The sequence below is a fragment of the Argiope bruennichi genome, chromosome 8 (genome assembly GCF_947563725.1).
Source record: "Argiope bruennichi chromosome 8, qqArgBrue1.1, whole genome shotgun sequence".
Lineage (NCBI taxonomy): Eukaryota > Metazoa > Arthropoda > Arachnida > Araneae > Araneidae > Argiope > Argiope bruennichi.
In genome coordinates, this window is record NC_079158.1 from 33,838,118 (window position 1) to 33,859,827 (window position 21,710).

Consider the following 21,710-nt stretch of genomic DNA (forward strand, 5'->3'; position numbering starts at 1 on the left):
TATTTTCAAATATTATTAAGTCGTTTATATTCTTTTGCATATAACCAACTTCTGTGGACGATTTGGATTTTTTGTCGATGAATTCAGAAAGCTTGTGTTAAAACCATACATGTTAAAATGAATCGCATGCACACTTACGTTATGCGATGTATACTGTTAAAAGAACGCAATTTTGGATAGGTATCAAAGCTGTTCATTATGAACACTTTTTAGAAAATACAATTAATGCATTATTTGATTTTTTAAAAATTTATTACGAATTCATAAGTACATGGTTATTTTACAATTAAATTCTTTTCCTAATCTGTAGTAATATGCATATTATCCTTGTATATATAACGAGGGACTCGCTCAAACATCAGCCTCAATTTTGAAAAAGTGGTCAAAATCATTAAGTGTTCTTTTTAATATCTTAGAAATTTTCTCAGAAGAAGAATTAAAATTAATGTGGTTATATATAAATGTATAAAAAAAATTCTAAGCGGCAATTTTTTACTGCAATAATTTAAATAAAATAATTTAATAATAATTAAAATAATAAAATAAAATAATTTTTAAAACACTTTTTTTTCTCGACCTCTACAGAAATGAAAGTGTTTGGATACAACTGCATGTCTTATTTAATGGATTTTTGTAACTGGTAGTATCTGCATGTATAATTGTAATATTTAAGAAAATAAATGAATAATGTCTTATTTTTTGGGGACAATCTATACATTATCAATGGAACTCTAAAGAAAAAATAATAAAACATTTTAAACAGCAAAATGAATTTTTTTTTCAGCGAAAAAACCAATACAAGATACTCATTTGATTTCAAATTTATATGGGTTATTTTATATTTATAAAGGAAACATGATTTCATTGTGATTTAAAACTTCCTTATTTTTCGGAAGGTTACTACTTTGTTGCATTGTAAATGATTTTTTTTTTGTTCTAACTGTTATTTGAAACACATATGTTTCTATTCCGCATTATTTAAATGATTATGAAAGCCATTTTTATTTCAAATTTGGATAAATCATTAAAAGAAAACAAGATTGGATAGTAATATGAATTTATTAATCAATGCTTTCTGTAAATATAGTTGCTTTTCTGCATTATCGTTGTGAAGATTCAGGTAATTTCCATATTGATTAACCAGATTTGGTGCAAAATAGGCCTTGAGTTTTTTTTTTTTTTTTTTTTTTTTTTTTTTTGTAGTTCCTCATTAGTTTAGAAGCTCTGGTCTTCCAACCAGTTTTTTATTTTAGGGAAGAAATGAAAACACTCTGCTTTGAGTCACATCCTCAATGATTGGAAACAAAGACGCAACTCTCTCATAATAAAATATCTTTTACATATTATATTAGATGAATATTGTATGATTCAAAGCATATTGAAAATCATTGGCATGAGATAATCAGATAGCATATCAAAATTGTGATTTTGGAAAGTGAATATTTATACGTTTTTCCTCCATAGCTTCCTTTTAAAAGGAAATTCAAGTAAGTTCCAAACAATTGAGTAGTTAAAGAGAATTAATTCTCATTGAACATCACGATCGTCAGCAGTCTTTGAAACAGGAATTGAAAAACAGGTGAACTGATATGAAAAATGTCTAAACTTTTATGGCTATTATGTTTCAAAGTAGCTATGTTTGTATGCAGCATTTGGAAATACACTCATTTTGTCCTCTACTCTTGTCTTTTTATATGATACATTGGATCTTGAATATCATTCTTGTATTTCAATGGAAACAGTATAAACGTTTATTATAGAATTTAAGGTCTATGGATAATCAATTTCGTTTCTTTATTCAATTTTTGCTTCAGAAATCTCTCTTTTTTTCTGCAATGAAAATTTCAGACTATTGTTCATTTTAAATAATCCAAATTTTAATTGTTTTTTATTTATCACGGATTTGTCAGTCCTCTAAATTTGATTTATATCATCACTATTTATACATCATTATTTTTTATCATTTTAGAATTTTTCAAACAATATTACTTCAATATATATATGGATTTCATTATATTCAGTTGTTTTATGTTGAAAAAAATACTTTACTTGGCATCGTTATCTTTAAATAGGGACATTTCAAGGTGATTAATTAGAATTAAAAGGCATTATCCTTAATTGATTGCCTTAAAAAGCATTAATATTAGATTGAATGAACAAAATAAATTTTCATCAAAATCATCATTAAATTTTCGAATTTAGTTATAAATTCAAGATATCCTTGAGTAAACTTTGCACTTATTTACCGTTTAATATTAATAAATTATAATTTAATTTCCAGCCGTTATAATTCTACTTTAACCCGTGTAATAAAAAAAAATAATTGAAATATTATCCAATCAGTCCAAAAAGCTATTTTTAATTCAACAGCAAATACATCTATTTCTTCACACCTTTCTGCTATCCAAAACAAATAAATCATCCCATTTACATTGTGGGTAGTTGGAAAAAAGTTATGACTAAAAAAAAAGTTCCCTTATTCTTATTCCATTTTTAATACTTTTTTCGTTTGCAAAATTTCTGTTTTCACCGTAGAACCACGAACCTACCATTTTTTATCCATCACCGCCCTTCCACCCCCGCTCCTACTCCCAACGCTCATCTCTTTTTGCTCATAAAATTTTAATGCGGCGAAAACGGTTCTGGCGAAGGTTTTTATGCCTCGCTATAAAACAAGCCGTCCGTAGCCGCAAGCGACTCGCGGGATAAACACTCCCGCGATTGCAGCGCACCCTGTGATCCACCACCCCTTTCTCTCACTCCCGTTTTCCAGGATTTCCCGGAGAACTCCCGCTTTTCATTTCCAGAAGAGATTCAGGAGTGCTAGGACGTGAGACGTGTGTTTCTCCCGATCTAAATCACAGAGCAGCGTTTGCTGTTGCGACCAAAGAAACACGTGCGTTTTTTTGCCCGGCATCGTGGTGAAGACAGATTTACAGGTGTTCTGCTGGCTTTAATTGCCCATTGTTAGGATATATTTATGTGGATAAATATTTAATATTTATACTTTTTTGGCCCTTTGACTGATTAAAAAGTGGAAATTTAGATTCTCGACGTTAAAAGGTGTAATTGTTGATGTTTTAACTTTTAGAGCCGAATGACAGCTGAAATATATATATAATCTTGAATTACTCCTCTTGTATCTTGATGAATGTTGTTGATAAATTTTAACTGGATGTTTAAAATCTCTGTCGTTCAAGTCTAATAGATATCTACAAATTTATCGATGTGAATGTATTGTTGACAACTGATCATTTTGCTTTGTGTACATTTTAAGAATGACTGCATAGCAATGTGGTGAAATAAAGTTACAAAGTGTTTACAAACTGTTATACCTCCCGAAATTTATAATATACTTAAGATAACAATCTATTGCATCCAATTCTTAGACTAAATAGCTGATAAATACGTGTTAATAGATATATAATAGCTTGTGATCAAAATGACTGGTGAAACCTTATTCGTTGTTGCTGAGAACTAAGGATTTTATAAACTACAGGGTACATTATTATCTGTTACTGAAGTGTTAGTTTGGCGATATACAATACTGCACATGGCTTCCAAAGGACTACGGGTGTATGCTGTGCCAATTTTTGCATTCTGGATTTTTAGCGGTAAGTGAAAGAATATTTGAAACTTTTTTTAAACGTGTCGATCTCAAGTAATGAGCCCACAGAATAAAATGAGCATTTATGTAAAATGAAAATTTGAATTTATTATTGATAGAAACGTATATTTATTTCCACAAGTATGGATTTGAACTAGAATATAATACAATGTTTGTTTTCTTCCCAACAATCTAGCATTTAAACTGAGTTAAAATCTTTTTCAAGAAATAATTATTTTTCTTAGCGTTTATATTTATAGCTGACCCAAATAATTAATCAATGCTCAAGTAATTTTGAATATTGATTAAATGTTTTCCTACCATTCGTAAATACAGAAGCAAACTGATTTCAGACTTGGTATAATGTTTATATGGAAAAAAAAAGAAAATGCGTTTGGAAAATCCCTGAAATTTCATATCAAATCTAAATCAAACTAAATCAATGTTTTCCGCTTTTCCACGTAATTAAGTGCTGTCTTATATTTATAGGAAATAAAATTGAAATCTATTGACTTTGAATTAATTGCAAATTTTCAAAAAAATATGTCAGGTAGCATAAAAAAAATATTATTCCAACATTTTATGGAGCATTTTGTAAATTATAATCAATTATTTTAAATGCATTGAAATTTTTATTTTCACGGCCAATAAGTCCATTTGCTTCTATATTTTTTATTTGCTTTTGTTTCATAAATTTTCTTTTCGTATCCTTCATTTAAAATAAAGGATTCTTATAAAATCTTAATAATCAGCTAATGGCACAAAAACTGTTTCTTTCTGTTTCTCACATGTTTTAATATGTCATTCTTCAGTTCTAACAATAATATACATTCATATTTCCATTGAATAAAAATGCATTGAAACAAAACTCAATAAATAAAAGTATTATCATCTTTCCTTGGGCATGAGTCACATTATGAATTTTATAAATATGATTAAATTTTCAATACAGTTTCTTAAAACGCTTTGGAAAATCGAATGCGTGTGGAAGAAAATTCGAGTTTTACATTTATGGATCGGTGCCACGTGTTATAGAATCTTAAAATTTGTGAGTTTTGAATAATATACTGACTTTTATCCTCAGAACACAATAAACTTCTGTCATCGTTCTTCACATACACATGCTTCAGCTCTATTACAGCTTTTCGAATATTATTTTTCGAGTTCAGAGGATGCGATCCATTAAGTGATTCCAGCCCATTGAACTGAATTCTCTAGATAATATATTTTGACGTTTTAACTATTACGTATAAACAAGACAATAGTGATATTTCTCTATATTTGTATACAGTGATTATCAAAGAATTGAGCTTTCTTATCGTCAATTCAATATGATGCAATTTTATTTAAATTTAGTTAATTGCTACATTAATTTCAAAATATTATTTTGTCTGAGATACTTTGTTGGGCAGTTTATTTGTTACTATCATGACTAAAACCAATATATAATCATTTAAGTTATATATATTAATTCACTTCATACATGCAAAAAATTTTATCTTACAAAGTTCAATCATATTCGTAAAACCATAAAACTCAAAGATGACATCGAAATTTTTCATTGTTATGTTTATAACATTGAAACATGAACAAACACAATTAATAAAATGCAGGAATATTTAAATTGAATAATTTCCAATTTTTTTCAGCAAATGAATTTCTATTTGAATCGGCAGTTTGAAGAACCTAAAAGTTAACACGCGAATTTGAAAGTGCATAAAACGTCTGTTATATAGACGCTCATTTTTAATTATAAAAGAATGGAAACAACTAAATAAACCATTGATGCAAAGAATGCGTTGATTAAAAATTAATAAATAAAAAAATAGAATCCTTCCCCCCTTTTATAGATTTTTTTTCCCATTCCTATAAATCGATGATTTATAATAGTTTCGTCAGAAATACAAAACTCGCTTTAGAAAAATATGTTAGATATTTGTGCTATAATTACAAGAAAAGCATCTCACGTAGTTTCCTTTAAACTTTTTGAAAAAAAAATATTTACTTTAATCAATGCTGCATTACAGTTTATGTATTTTATGTATAAAATATTCAGTTATATAATGAGTTTCAAATATCAAAGTTGTATCCACACGTTTTCAACAATTCTAACAGAATATAAATTATGTATTTTAGTTAAATTATTGCTTTTAAATGATTCTATTTTCGTTCTTGCACTTAACTTTCATATTACATGAAAATGAAAGTTTCTTATTTCAAAGAAAAGGTTGATTATCTTAAAAGTAATATTATCAACAGCTTCAACAACTTCTTACAACCATTGGTCTGTGTATGTTTATACTGAACATTAGCCTTATTAGTCCAAACCAGAAAAACTAATTAATGATATTACGATGATTTTACAGAAACGTGTGTCACAAATACCGGTTCATATCAATTTCTTTTCATTTCGTTTTCAAAAAAAAAATAAATTAATTAATAACTGAAATAAATTAAATTTTTATATTTCCTAGTAATTTGAAAATCTAATAATGAATTTTTCTACTGATTATTCTTCTGTTAATTGATGTGAAAGCATAATGATGGTGTTTCTTCTTTAAATATTGACAATGAAAAATATTTTGATAAATTTTTTCCAGTGCTTCCATTTTTCCTTATTTTTAGTATTTCTTAATCGTGCATAAAATTTGAAAGCAAATGTAAATATATTCTCAAAATTCATTAGATTCTTTAAAACAAGTTTTCAGAACCCACTTTGTCTTTCATTCTCCGCAATTGCTCAAATATATTTCATCGGATGTTGAAATTTCTCTTCCCTTTTTTCGAAGATGGAAGTTTCTTATAGAGTCCAAGATCAAGCTTTTCATTCGGTCACATATCTCATATACCTACAAGAAAAAGTTGAAAACTGCATCTTTTTGACTAATTTAAAATTAAATCATTATTTATTATTTTACTAATTGAAATTATGCAATTACATGATCTTACTCTAATTATTTGAGTTGGTGCATTTTTTTTAAATTAAATATATATATATATATATATATAATATATATATATATATATATATATATATATATATATAGTAGAAATAGTAAAAAAAAAAAAAAATGCTTTTTTTAAAAAATTTGATATTTAAAGTTTTGTATTCTTCTTCATTTTGTAATATTAACAATCTTCATCTTTATATTTTTAGGTATATTGATTGGATACAATTTACATTATTTCTCGACAACAAAATAAAATATTTCTTCGGAATCTGAACTTTCTTATTTTTATAATCATTGCCCTATTTATTTACTAAAGAAAAATAATATTCTATGAAAATTTAAAGCACGTTTTAATTTAATTCCTTTGACATCTTCTTCTATTTATGTATTATATAATATTTAAGGGAAGCTTCTTTATTTACGATTATGTAAATGGAGAGCAACGGTTTTAAATCAACTTTTTTCATAAACATTGATATTTCGTGGAAAAATTATCGTTTTTAAGAGTAAAGAAATTGATATTTTTTGTATATCAAAACCATTATTAATAAATTTTGAATTAAATCCGTCAAACAGCTGACCGTTTATTAATCTGTATTGTCGTCTGCAAGTAAATGCTATAACTTAAAATGCAATGACTTAAATTAAAGAATGTTTGTTGCTGTTGCTTATTCCCCTTGGATTGAACACCAATTCAAACAGGCCCAAGGGATCGAAGAAAGAGGGGTGTAGTAGCTTCAGAGGGTAAAGACCCCTTAACACCCGAAGGCAGAAGTTTGACTTTAGCTCATATGAATCTGGCACTGCTACACTCGCTTGCACAATCCCATTTTACAAGAGGGATCTTTCAGAAAATTCACAGATAGAACATAGGGTATAGAACAACCATGCCCCAAGCAGGACTCTAACACGGGACCTCCAAATCGCAGAGAAGACGCACTTCCCTTAGACCAGGACGCTGGCAAGAATAGCTTGCGAGTTCAATAGTAAATTCGTTTCAATTTTGATGAATCAACATTGAACCAATAAAAAAGAATCCAAAATAAATATTCTTGCAATAGATTCAGTAAAATTGTCAGATGCCAAATATTTATATTTCTTAAATATCGTTCTCCAATGCCAGGCTGTTGTTTCGTTGATTTCCAGGATGTCCATAATTTTATGTGGAAGAAAGTGTATAGGATCTTTTTAGAAGAATATGGAAGAAAGTTTCGAAGAGATCACTACCACTGATTTAAATAGCAACAAATATCGTTACTCAAAACCGTATTTTAATATAATGCGTGTAGTCTACTTAAATTAAGGAAATTTTTCATAAAAATATATTATCAAATAGAAAGATGCCTCAGTGATTTAACAAAAGAATTAAAAGTTAAGATGAATGATAAAATGTATAAAAATATTTTTCCAAACTAATGCAGCGATGACATCGGTCATTTGCATCGATTTAAGAACAAAAAATGTTAAAATTGACATTATATAAAGAAGTTTTCCTATAAATGACTTGATATCCGCTATGCATATGCAGTTGATGTGAAAAAAAGGAATGAATATTTGTAGAAACATCAATTTTCATAAAGATTGCAATGAGAATCAATAACTAATTAAGATCACTTAAAAACTCGTTAACGTTTTAACTTCTTAATTTTTTTTCAATCACCTAATTAGATAGTAAGCTCTATTTTGAGGTAATTTGTCATTGTTTTTATGTTGAAAAATTCCAAAGAGGCACCAGAGGCGATAACTGTTCCACTGTACTTTTATTTTCAGCCGAAAAATACACTGAAACAATTTTTAAACTAAAAAATTCCGATGGTTGCCTAGTTCAAATACATTAAATAATTTATGAACATAATTTTTCAGATTAAAGTTTGTAATTAATGCATATTCAGTTTTTTAGGGTAATTGATTAAAAAAATTCTAATGCTAATACTCTCTCAGCTCTAGACAGCTTCCGATTTCAAAACCTTTTATAGACGAGACACGTGTGCGACGATAATACATTAGAAACCTAATAAAGGTGAAAAAAACATTAAGGAAGGCGGATGCAATCTAGTTTTATTTAATACTGTTGGTTTAATATGAATATTAACAGTGATACTAAAAGTAAATTTGCTTTCAAAAGCTCACTAATTCTATGAAATTTCTGGAATTTCAAAATATATTTATCAGTGGAAGGAATTATTAACCAGCTCAAAGAAGTTTTTGTCATTTTTATCAGAAATTCTTTCAGTCGTGGAAAAAATATTTAAAAGTGTCGCTATTCATGGGACAGCTCTAGTCTATACGAAATTCTTGAAGCAAAAGTTGATTCCGCAAGAAATGAAAAACTTCACTTTCAACTAGATGATCAAACATTTTTTCTTTACTTAAAATAGAACTCAATCTAAGGTTTTGATGCTCTAAATGGACCCACTTCACTAATGTAAAAGGAAAGAAATTAGAACTTATGGCTTGTAGGTATTACAGTTTTGATCTAGTTACAAAATAAGTTTATCTTTCATGTGCTTGCGAGACAATTTATTCCTTGATTTCAGACAGAATGCAATTATCTTCAATCTTATTTTCATCGTACATTATTTATGCATTAAACTATCTTCAATCTAATGTTATATTAGAAATCATTTTTTATTTTGAAACACTGCATATTTTAATGCATTACACAGGAATATGTAAATGAGTATAAACCACTTAAATTTTTATTATTAATAATAAATAATGGAAGATAAAGTAGCCTCTTTGAGAAATTATGTTGACTTGGATTTATTTTTTCAGTCAAACGCAATTTATAAGTTTTCTTCATCTTGTAACTAAAAGTTAAAGGAGAATCCTACAATTTACGCATGTTTCTGTGAATGATACCACTAATATCTGGTGCTAAAACCATGAAAGGAGAAACCTTCGATTTACTTATTGTAAAGAAAACAGTATTGGTGAAATGTCGTGACACTAAAAGTTTTTAGTTTTAATTGAAGTTGATAGTATTTATTTACAGCCCTTATAGTATTTACAGTAAAATAATAATGTATAAACAATTCATTTTTATAGTTGATAAATTAAAGCATCCTTATAAGAGCCTTCAAAGAGCAGAGAAAGAGCTAGTAAATCTAAAGGTAGCTGTAAAATTGTCAAGTCTTGAAGCCAAGAATTTTAAATCATGAGAAAATAAATGTTACAAAATTAAATTGCAAAAAAAGGTAGAGGAACAGTTCATAAAATAGAAATAATTAAAACATAGGCGAAAAATAATTCAATCACAATATTTCTTCTTTAGTTTTAATTACATTATTGCAGATTGCAAAATATTGGCGGTTTATTTTGGCTCTATATTACCAGTTTTTAATCGTTTGCAGATGACACGTAGATCAATACCCGTCTCCGAAAATTCTTCGTCACGTCATTGGAACCAAGGCAATTGACCCCGTCGGGGTCAACCAATTCTGCCTACAAGACAATTACTAAAATAATCTGGTATTTACTAAATTACTCACCCCCCCCCCCACACACACATACACACTTTTTTCGCAAAAACGAGAATCTATTTTCTAGCCTATACCAGTGATCGGCAAACCGTTGTTCGCGAGTCAAATGTGGCGCTTTGGCTCCTTGAGTGTGATTCTTCCATAAAATAGCCTATGTGGTGTATCAAGTTAAAATTGCCATTGTGCTTATTTTAGTAATATTTTTATTGACGGATTGATATGTGGGCTGAAACAATGGCGGCAAATTACTAAATTTTTGGTAAGTAGTTCTATTAACTAACAAGTCTGCAGACAACTGGCCTATATAATCGCAATCCTAAGGCATATTAACTTGAAAAAAAGTAAGTTGAGAAGAGATTGAATTAGATAACTAAAATAGTGATAAATTACCAAACATCTTTGTTCCATTTATGTTGTTTCCATATTATTTTTGAACAATATTGAAAGAAGAAATTGAAGGAACAAGAACACAATTTCTCAATATCGCTCAATGCTTTTTAGATGCATTTATTTCTGAAATTCAATCATTTGTGTAATACCTAAAATAAAGGTACTTTTTCACACTCAACCATTGTTTCATCGCAGCTTGCACGTCCTCCATCATGCTTCAAATATGTCTCAAAGTCTCGGCAATTCTTCATTCATTCGTACACGCACTTCTACCTGAGAGCGTACTGTCCTCGTATTGGCTGGTATCCAGCAGATAACCACATTTTTCTTTCACAGTACTTCGCACTTATTCTGCATTTTCAGAATTTTTCAATTGCCTAGAGCAAACGGTTTTATGGTAGCATTTTAATGATCAAAAACTGATGCACCACACCTTGTACATTCCTCATCGCGGTTTCATAATTAGGCTGTTTGTTTTGGAACTTCTTGATTTACACATTTATCCATGTTTGAGCATTGCCTTTGTATTGTGTGGAGTATCCATAATCAATATCTGCTTCTGACATACCTTCTGGACAGAAGAAATAAGTGACTTTTGTCTATTCCTTTTACTTAATTGTGATATAAATTCGGTTATATTAACCCTTTATGAAAATCAAATTCTATTATCATGGCCACAATTTTGCAAAATCTATGCTTGTGTTCAGCAAATAAACTACTCCATAAAATTATTTCTTTCGAAAAAGTATGAATAATTTTTATATTACATTACATATAAGTTAAGGAGTTTTAAAATAGGCCATTTGTTTGGATTTTAAGCTTAAAAAGAGGTGGCATTCCAATCTTCTGACTTCCAACCTCTCAATCTTTCTTTTTTCAATATAAAGAGATTTGATTAATTATATCAGCTTTAACTTTGAAAAGATCAAAATGCTTGACGGCGCATGACGGGAATTTGTTTCGAGAGACCTTGATTATCCCTTTAGGGATTTATAATTAATCTATTTTAGCTATTTTTAACCTTAAAATCATGATTAAATCTTAAATTTAATAGTGAAAGTTAATTTTTTTACGCCAGCAAACTGTGGGAGCTTAAAAATTAAATTTCATAGCTTTCGTTGCAACACACTGTCTACATGTTTAACCTATTAGTTGCTGATGAAATCTCACGCGACACACTATCCAGTATTACCTAATCCTACATGATATATTTTCCTTTTTATTCCCTTATAGTTGTGTATTTCCATCTAATTCTAAGACATAGGAAGGCCTTTGCTGAAATCAGTTGAAATGCCTTTCATCCCAATCCAAAACGATAAGTGCAGATGAAAAAGTAACATCTAGAAAAAGGAATTTCAAAAGATCTTCTAAAAGTATATTTATTTTTTGCCACTGACAGGTAGATGCATAAACAAACTTATATAAGAAACAATCAATTTCGAAGTTAACAAAGATTTACAGTTGAGCGATAATTAGATTAGATTAATCAGATAAGCAACCCGTTTTGAAGCAACTGCACACGATTCATTTTCGGCCTCATTTATAGAAGCATCAAAATTAATCATAAAGTCGACAGATTTGAAGATCTTTATACAATTGAACAGTTCTGATGACAAATTCGCTTAACATATTTTTACGACACTTCCGATTTATCCTATTGATGACAAATAGGCACATGTCCACTTGTGTGTTATATCCAGTATCATTTTCATATGAATAATTTAGGCGTCCAAGGCGTTCACAAGCAAACAGAAAAATGTTAAATTAGATATTTTTTCAACCAAGTGAGACATTAAATGTCTTCAAAAGTGAATTTTTCCACACTAATCTAATTTAATCTATCCAATCAGGGAAATGCATCATGTACTAAATGTGGATACAATCACAACACTTAAACGTGGAGACAAATAATTCAATTATTATTATATAACTTGCTATAGCTATATAATAATAATTGAATGCTCCTAATCCTATCATGTTTAACTTTTCAATGGCAAAATTGAAAGTATTTTTCAAGAATCAAGTAACGTAATTTATAGTCTTATCAAACCCCCAGATAATCCCATTAAATTGCCATCCACTTTGATTACAAAATCACTGCGGAAACTTTCGATTATTTGAAAAATCAGAAGGACCCAAATGTATTTCGGAATGAATAATGCAGGACAGTCAGGAATAAATGTAATTAACCACGGGATAAATAACCCAAAAGAAAAACAAAAAGAAAGCCAAAGAAGTTGGATCGAATAAGAAGTATTGGAAACTTCAGAGCATCTATCAAACTCCATCATTTGTCGCAGCTAAACGAAACTTCTGGAATACATATGATAAACTGAACAATTTTTCTTCTTTATCGATTATTTCTTCAATTAATTCACCACCAGAACTAATGTGGGGTATTTTTCAAACCCTCCGACACGGAATGTCAGATTAATAGTTGACAATTCTTTTTATTCTGGGCCATGAATTTATTTTTAGAACGATATCATTTATAAAGCCCTTGTTAAACTCTTCAAAGAAAATATTATACAATCATTAATTTATTGCAAGACATATGTAATTCATTAGATTGCATTGAACTGTCAACAAATAATTAATTATATAATAGTTTTAATAAGGCAGAGTTCAGTACTTTTACATGAGTTTTGGAATTAGATATTTCTGCTTGATTTCTCAGGCTAACATTTGAATTTCGAAAACGCGCGAGAGCTATTTTGTATATACTTAGTAAATTTAAGCCATAATTAAAAGATAAATTTCAGAAGGGACATATATTACCCAAATTTCTACACAAGAACATTTTTGGAAGCACCATTTAATTTAAGCCAAGTTCAAATGAATGCATCGATCTGAACTGTTACAAAAAAATTTCTCTCAGCAAGGTGGAAGGCAAAGGTAGAGTCTTTTACATCTAAGTAAATACTAGGCAATATAAATCGTTGATGTTAGAAGTAGCCAAAATTAGGGCTTGAAAATCCCTTTTCAGTCCATGTTTTCTATGATATTGCAGTTATCGAAAATCTTTAAATATAAAAATTGTTCGTCTTAATGAAGCACTAATTTGGCTAATTGGATTTATTTTTCTATTTTCAATATTAAGAAAGTTATAGCGATATCATAATTTCAAACCTCCCACCATTTCCTTCCACCTTCCACTATTTTCCAAAAATTGTTCGTCTTAATGAAGCACTAATTGGGCTAATTGGATTTATTTTTCTATTTTCAATATTAAGAAAGTTATAGCGATATCATAATTTCAAACCTCCCACCATTTCCTTCCCCCTTCCACTATTTTCCAAAAATTGTTCGTCTTAATGAAGCACTAATTTGGCTAATTGGATTTATTTTTCTATTTTCAATATTAAGAAAGTTATAGCGATATCATAATTTCAAACCTCCCACCATTTCCTTCCCCCTTCCACTATTTTCCAAAAATTGTTCGTCTTAATGAAGCACTAATTGGGCTAATTGGATTTATTTTTTCTATTTTCAATATTAAGAAAGTTATAGCGATATCATAATTTCAAACCTCCCACATTTCTTTCCCACTTCCACTATTTTCCAAGCCAGTTAAAATCCCCCCCCCAAAAAAAAATTACTCTAACTATCCTACTATCCTATTCACAGGATACCATGAGCAAAGCGTTATTCGCATATAAATAAAGAGAGAGAGAGAGAACCATTTCAATAGTCGTCCTATAGGAATTTACCTAATAAACATCAATAATCTAACCTTACTTAAAAAATGAGATTCCGTCGCTGCACCACTATACTCCAAGGTTTACGCATCAGGATGTTTACAAATATGCATCATAATTATCACCTATATTCAGAAGAAGGAACGATTCTAAAGTCATTATATCAATTTAAAAACGTTTCATTTTTGTAAAATAGCGTACAAGATTTTCGAGTTTCTTATTCGAAGAAATGAAAGTATCTCTTTCTCTAAATTAAAGTCTTTAAGAATTTCAAAAATCAAAACTATTACATTAAAGAAGTTGAAAAAATGGAAAGATTCTTTTCATATCAACTATTAAAACTTGAAATCCATATAAATTTTTGAGATAACTTTTGCAGAACACAAATCAATGAATGAAGAGACATATTCGCTTAAAAAACTTTTCAGATACTTAAATGCCTTGATTTTTCTGAATAATTTCTTATTCATGGGATAAGTATAATTTCGTGCAGTAAGAAACTTTCGCATATGCATTCCTTTATACAAATTGTTCTATAATAGATTCATGCCGAGGATATTTACAGTAGACTGGCGTTGCTTCTATTATAAAATGAAGTTTAATTAAAGCTGTATAATCTAACAGAACTTTCCAAAGGACTTAATCCTATAAAAAATTAATGTTGCTCGGAAAATTAAATGCCAATTTGATAGATCATGAATTATCGTAGAACATCCTATATCTTTATTTATTCTACACTTTTTAATATCTGCATAACTATTTGTTTGGAAAGAGATTTTGATCTTATTTTCTTAAAAGGATTGTGGAATCGTGTATTTAGTAATGATAATTGAAGCCAAACCATTTTAAATAATTTGCTGAATCTCAGTTCAGCGGATACATCTTGTTACCTAATCTCTGACAACTCTGACAACTCTGGATGTAATATAACACACTGACATTATTTTCAATGGAATTTTTGCAAACAGACAAAATCTTCAGTCACTTAATGTATAATCAACCTTTTAACCATGCAGTGCTATAAATAATTTTTCCCTTTATCTACTATTATTACTGATTAGTACTATTGATTCAACAATATTATCCAGATGAATATGTTTGTTCAAATGCTTTCAAATCATGCTTTCATATTTTCATACAATCATGTGCTCAAAAAGGTTTATTATGAAGAAAATGTTTAATAAAATTTATTCCCCTCTTGTAAAATGTGGAAGCCATATCATAACTGATGAAAGGCAAAACGAAATAGCAGATAATTTTTCGTATATTGATAAGGTTGAATATCCTGGTAAAGAATTGTTTCTTTCGATAAAATTTTTTTCGAGTAAAAAATTTTTACAATTGCGAAGCTAATAAAGTAAATATATTGAAAAGAACCATGCCTTTCTTCACAAATGCACCACATTTGTATTCCTCAGCAGCAGCGATTGCAGTAATAACAATCAAGCAGTCTGTACATTTTATAACTTGGTTACTCAAAAAATCTAATTCAAATGTAGCATTAATCATAGTTATAAGTGATAATTTATCCTTGTTATAATTTTTAAGTACGGAATTCTTTTAGGGCATTGTCTCAAACAACGCAGTAAATATTGCATCTGTACAGCATACCTCTTAGCACGTACAAAAACGTTTAGTTGGCTGGGACTTGGTAGTGGTTCTTGGCATTCCTCAAAAACAATAATAGTGACATCTTTATTAAAATTAATTAGTTAAAAAATTATCCTTTCTTCAAAACTTACTACATGTTGAAGGAATCCACCATCAATAATATAAGATTTTAACTGTCATTCTAGTATGTAAATTCGAATTTTTTATCGTGTCACATTCGTTGAAGAATGACAATGGAAAAAGTCACAATTCATACATCATTTTGCAAATTATTAACATTTTTTCAAAAACAATCTGCTAGAAAACAGCCTCGTGATTCATAGGTCATTTCTTCATTATTGAATTTCACTTTAGATTTAAAGACCTATGCTCATTTTTATTACAGTTCACTGCCTTAATGCATTGCAATGATAAAAATTCTCGAACAAAAACTTCAAAATGGAGAGACAGATTTTGAAAATACATTATGATCATTGGAATATGAAATGATGCCATTGTTGTAATACATATAATGCACGATGTTATATTATACCAGGAAATGCTTATGAGTCAGTTCGGAAATGTTAATAGATTTGAAATGAAATCTTTTTAGCAATATTTTTCACTTGATATGCTTATTTAAATAACGTTTCTCGTAATGACAACTATAATAAATTGCTATAAGAGCATTTGTCCTTTCTAGAAATTCATTTATCGAAACCTAATAGATCAGGTTGAGCCAGAAATGTTTATTGCAATTTTAATAGTGATATTTATAGTTCCATTAGATAGGTCATTTCATTTCCCTATAAATCGATATGTAAGAATTATTTATTCAACAGCGATTATTAGCTTTTCGTGATATCTGACGTGACGCCAAAAATGATCGGTCAAGCGGAAGAGGAAATTCGTGACAAGTCGAAATCGCAATTACTAATTCCACCCACGAAAGGACTGACACTTCAAAGTATCCGAAAAGGAAGTGACGTAAGATTACTTCCTTGGAACTTTTCAATGTTCTTGCAAACAATGCGGAATTGCCGGAATTCCAGTAAATTTTGAAGTCAGACTTTTGAGAGGAACTTCAAGAATGGTTTATAACCTAAATTTGGATTCGTCTATGATATTTCTCCAATTAAAATTCAAAATTTATTATAACTTTATTCTTAAGTTAGTGATCTTCTTTTTTTAAGATGCAAGAACTTCTTTCTCGACAGCAACTGATTTAATGTCGATATTTTGAATTTTTTTTCAAGAGATTCTGAAATTTGAGGTTTAATTTCTGGATAAATAACAATTATATATATCATAACCAGTGTTTTAGATTCATCTGTGAATGTTAACTAAATAAAAAGATTCAAAGCTAATATATTCCTAGCATTTCATATCTTTTTTGCTTCCTCGAAAGTAAGCTTTGGCAATTTGTGACTGTGATTCAAAATCTGTAAATATAAAGGAGAAAAAAAAATTATAAAGACATAGAAGAAAAACTAAGAATTCAAATTAGCTACTATAATATGAAATAGAATACTGATGAATTATAGAAAGAAGAAAATGTCACTTTTAAAATTAATTATATTTGTTCAATTGTCAGCGCCCTGGCCTAGGGGTAGCGTTTCTTCCACGCGATCGGAGTTCCCTCACGTTCGAGTCCTGGTTTCGGGCATTATTGTTCTTTATCCTGTGTTCTATCCGTGCTGTGTGTTAAAGAGCCCCCCTGCAAGAGAGGGTTGTGGAAGCGAGTGTGTGTGTGTGTCATCTTCATATGAGCTAAAGTCAGACTACTGCCCTCGGGTACTCAGGGGTCTTTACCCTCAGAAGCTACTGCAGCCCTCTCTCCTCGATCCCTTGGGCCTGGTTTGAAGTAGTGTTCAATCCGAGGGGAATGAAAAACAACAACATATTTATTCAATTAACAAAAATATTTTTATATCATCTGTTTTAAATTATATTATTATTTGAAAGACTAAAGTTACTAAAAATAATCGGAACGAGAAGGAAGATCTGAAATAAATATATTAAGTTGAATCAAAATTCATAACATTACACGTATCGCAGATAATTTTATAAAAAAAAAAAGTACAAAATCCCTAACTAATTTTACTTTGAAACCATTTCAACAAATAAAAATCGTATATAAATGGATCGTTTTAATAATTATAAAATATCCAATGATACTTTTGTTAATCCGTTCTAATGCGTTTCGTACTTTATATGATAATTTTATCATTTGATAAGTTATAATTAGCTTTTAATCATTTAAAATAGCGTACTTAAGCAAGAATGACAGATTATTACTATTTCTTGCATTCGTAAACTCCAATTATTTAATCTCCAAGAGCAAAATATGAAACAGAAATTGTATAGTTCTAAGAATGAAGGACATGTTTGTAAGGTTAGATTCCAATCTAGTCCAATTTATCTGGATCGTCAACTCATTATTATTTAACAGTTTTGGTATATCATTCACTAGATTTGTCGAGAGAGAAAAGAAAAATCTCAAATTTTCTATCGACAACTCTGACATTTGATGTACTTACAAGTACCCAAACATTTGATGAATTTGAAGGCATTCGAAATATAAAGGTGGAGAATTTCTGGTTTGTTGCTCCTTCCATTCTTCCCTGGTGTATATATTAATTACAGATACATTAGTGATAAAGTTACGCATTGTGGTACGTGGACAGTGATTATCATTAGAATTCAACTTCAATTCATGCAATGAAGGTCAATGCATTTTTTACTGAATGTTTCGGTAAGGGCAAGATTATCTTCGATGTGGTACTTGCAGGTAAACTCATATGAGTAGAATATTATAATTCTGTATTAGATAGCATACCTAATATATATGTATACAATTCATATCTATTAGTTTTCCCTAATGCTTTGCAGTATGATTCTGTCTCTATAATAACCAATTGTATCTCCATTGGTTCTAATTATTATAACTGAAAATAATTAAAGCTGGAAAATTTTATTATAGAATAGATTTTATATCCCCGGCATATATAGTGCTCATTTAAGTATAAAATGATCATGACAGATGAAAGGCATTCAATCAAATAGTATAGCGAAATTTTTGTAAAAATATGGAGAAATATCTTTATCAAATTATAAATTAATAAATGAAAAGTCTTTTTGCTACAAGGCCATATGTTAAATATATTTTTTTTATGGCAGTGCATTTTCTAATGGCTATTTGATAAGATTAATGTCACGTCTTCCATTAGGTATAATATTCATAATCTCTAGGATTATTTTGTTTTCAGCAATATATTTGTAATAAGTAGATAAGTTGTCAGTGTCGGACCTAGAAAAATGAAAGGCTTTTTACTACAGGGCCATGTGTGAATTGCATTTATTTATCGCTTTGAAAAGCTCATTTTTTTAAAATTTTCGTCATAACTAAATTCCCATTTTCATATTGTAACAAAATTTGTGTTAACTTGGTGCGGAGTGAATGGCTCAGTAATAGAATGCTATGAACTGAAAGCGACTCTTCTTATCTGACTGCAGGCAATCTGCCTAAAAATTGTTTTGTTATTGATTTACTTTCTGTTATTTCTCTTTTGTTCTAGAATGTTATTATAATTTCTGTATCTTTCTAAATCTGGAAGATTCGAGTCATTTCGTCTTGAGGATAAAAAAAAGATGCAAGGTTTAGTTCCTTGAATAAAGTCTCAAATTGAAACTAGAGAGTGTGACTTTAGTTAACACATGTTTATCAACGCTACCATCATATGCTCGACAATCTTTTAGTATTAAAATATTACTAAATCCAATTTCTAACTTTTCACACACGACAAAAATGACTATATTTTGCTTTATGCATGGAAATCATTCAGTTACGAATTGTTATAAAATCATGTACATATTCCCAAGAGGCTTTTTACCCAGCCGGTTTTACAGCCATTTTACTTCCCGTCACTTTTGATCGGTTTGCTTGAAATGTTGTCAGGCCCTCCTTTCAATCGAAAGAGTACGAAAACCTCTACATGGCAAGGGAGTAACATTCTATCCGTCTGGATTAGTTAGTCAAATACAAATTGGGCTTCCGTTAGCTAAACGTCCCAAGGGCCTGGCCTTAAGAAAAGGAACAAGGATGTACTAGGAAATGAAAGAAAAAGAAAGGGAACTGTCCTTGACACAGCCATTACGGGTACACGTTCGTAGTACTCCCTAAAATACTTGGTTTCTCGATCTCTTAGTGTTTCCATAGGGAAATCAAAGGTGTAGAGAAATAGTAGAGATAGTGAAGAGGATGAAAAAGAGGAAAGTGAGTATCTAAGATAAAGTTTCTGCCGGAACTTTCCTCTTCTTTTTTCATTTGATTTTTCGCTCTTTTTGAGGGGAGGAGTTTTACACTCCATTGCTTGGCTGGAAATTTATCTCACCTTCATCTTAATGGAACATGGAAAGGTTGAACTCTTTTTCTTATTTTCAACCTTCCATTTTAACTGCGTGGTAGTTCTCTTGGGTTTTTCCAATGGGTAAAGAGAGTTAGAAGAATAATGGTAAAAGGGTGTGCTGGGCCCCTGATCACACGATGAAACCAGAATGAAAAGAACCATCTTTTTTTCAGAGGAGGAAATTTCAAATAAATACATTGGGAGCACTTTCTTTACAATTTTTTAAGAATGAAAACGGAGGAATTATTCAGGAGAATTTTTTTTTCTAATTTTTACTTTAGTGAAATTTTTTTGGTGGGTTTAGGATTGATATGGCTCATTTAAACCTAAACAAAAAATGTATTTTTTTTAATGAAAGATTCCTAGCTGAATATTATTTTTAAAATTTATTCTGTAATTTGCTAGTAATGGTAACAAGTATACGAAAACAGCATAAATTACTTAAATTAGTTAAGGTGTACGTACACACTAGAAGATTTTTTTAAATTTTAACTTTAAGAATTCAGTTTTTTTACAGTAGATCATTAATATAGGTTTAAACTCATTTCAGTGAGAAAAAACCACATTACACTAATTATTAATTAATTAAATAATATTGAATGAGCTAATTAGCCTATTTTTTGAAACATGATATCTTAAATTCTAATTTGTACAGGCACACAATTCTAGTTGAAAATGATGCCTAATATTAGTCTTCATGTTATCTGCCTCAATCAAGTTATAAAAATATAGCTTTTTTTAAACAAATTTTTCATCAACGATGAATAGAAAAAGCGAGATTTTGTCTGTCATTTTAACATTTAAATAGCTATTAAATATTTATTTCCATAAATATAACTTTGATTGAGGCACAAAACATACTCTATTTCATACAGATTATTTTGATATATAAACAACTGTATTTGGTTCATTTCTTGTTGAATTATGATTGTTTGAATGAAGCAACATAGTGGAAAAATATCATTCTTCATAAAACGAGATTTAAAATCACCGTAACTAGTGTTTTTAAAGAAAACACCTCAAGAAAAATAATTATATCTGGAGAAATATTTCGAATATTGACAATATCTTGGTATCGTTTGAAAGCTAAAGGATCAGAGATAATTTTGAAGTAATAAAAAAAAATCGATATTTTGAACGATTTTTGAAGTTTCAAGTGTGTACATACACCTTAAAAAGGATTCAAATAAATGTCATTGAAATGAAATAAAATTAAAGGAGTAATTTTTTTTAAATAAGCAATAAATTCATTCACCCTATAATATCCGACTGATTTAATTAAACTTCTAGACTTTTCAAAGAAACATATAATATTTTTTCTTCAGCAAAGTAAAATTAATTAATGAATAAATCCAAGAGAATATAAAATTAGAACTTGTCATTTCTTCTATTTATAAAACATTAGAGAATACGATTTAAGCAATAGTTGATTAAAAGATCACTGCTCAGTTAAAATACTTTTTTTAAAGGAATCAGTTTCGAAATCCCCAATTTTGTGAAATGTTTTGATAAGAAATTATGCAAAATATCAGGTAAAAGCTTTCCAGGTGTTAATAACTATTTAAATTAGTCTTGATTGTGTT

General features: G+C 29.3%; 1 protein-coding gene across 2 annotated transcripts in view; it reads left to right on the forward strand.

Moving 5' to 3' along the window:
* Positions 1–2,845: 2,845 nt before the first annotated feature.
* The window catches only part of LOC129981538 (cell adhesion molecule Dscam2-like), an 833,489-nt gene continuing 814,624 nt past the window's right edge, over positions 2,846–21,710 (forward strand). For both annotated transcript variants that reach the window (XM_056092410.1, XM_056092411.1), the window contains exon 1: positions 2,846–3,614. In XM_056092410.1, coding sequence (XP_055948385.1) covers positions 3,554–3,614 — 61 coding nt within the window. In that variant the 5' untranslated portion in view covers positions 2,846–3,553. The remainder of the gene's footprint in view (positions 3,615–21,710) is intronic.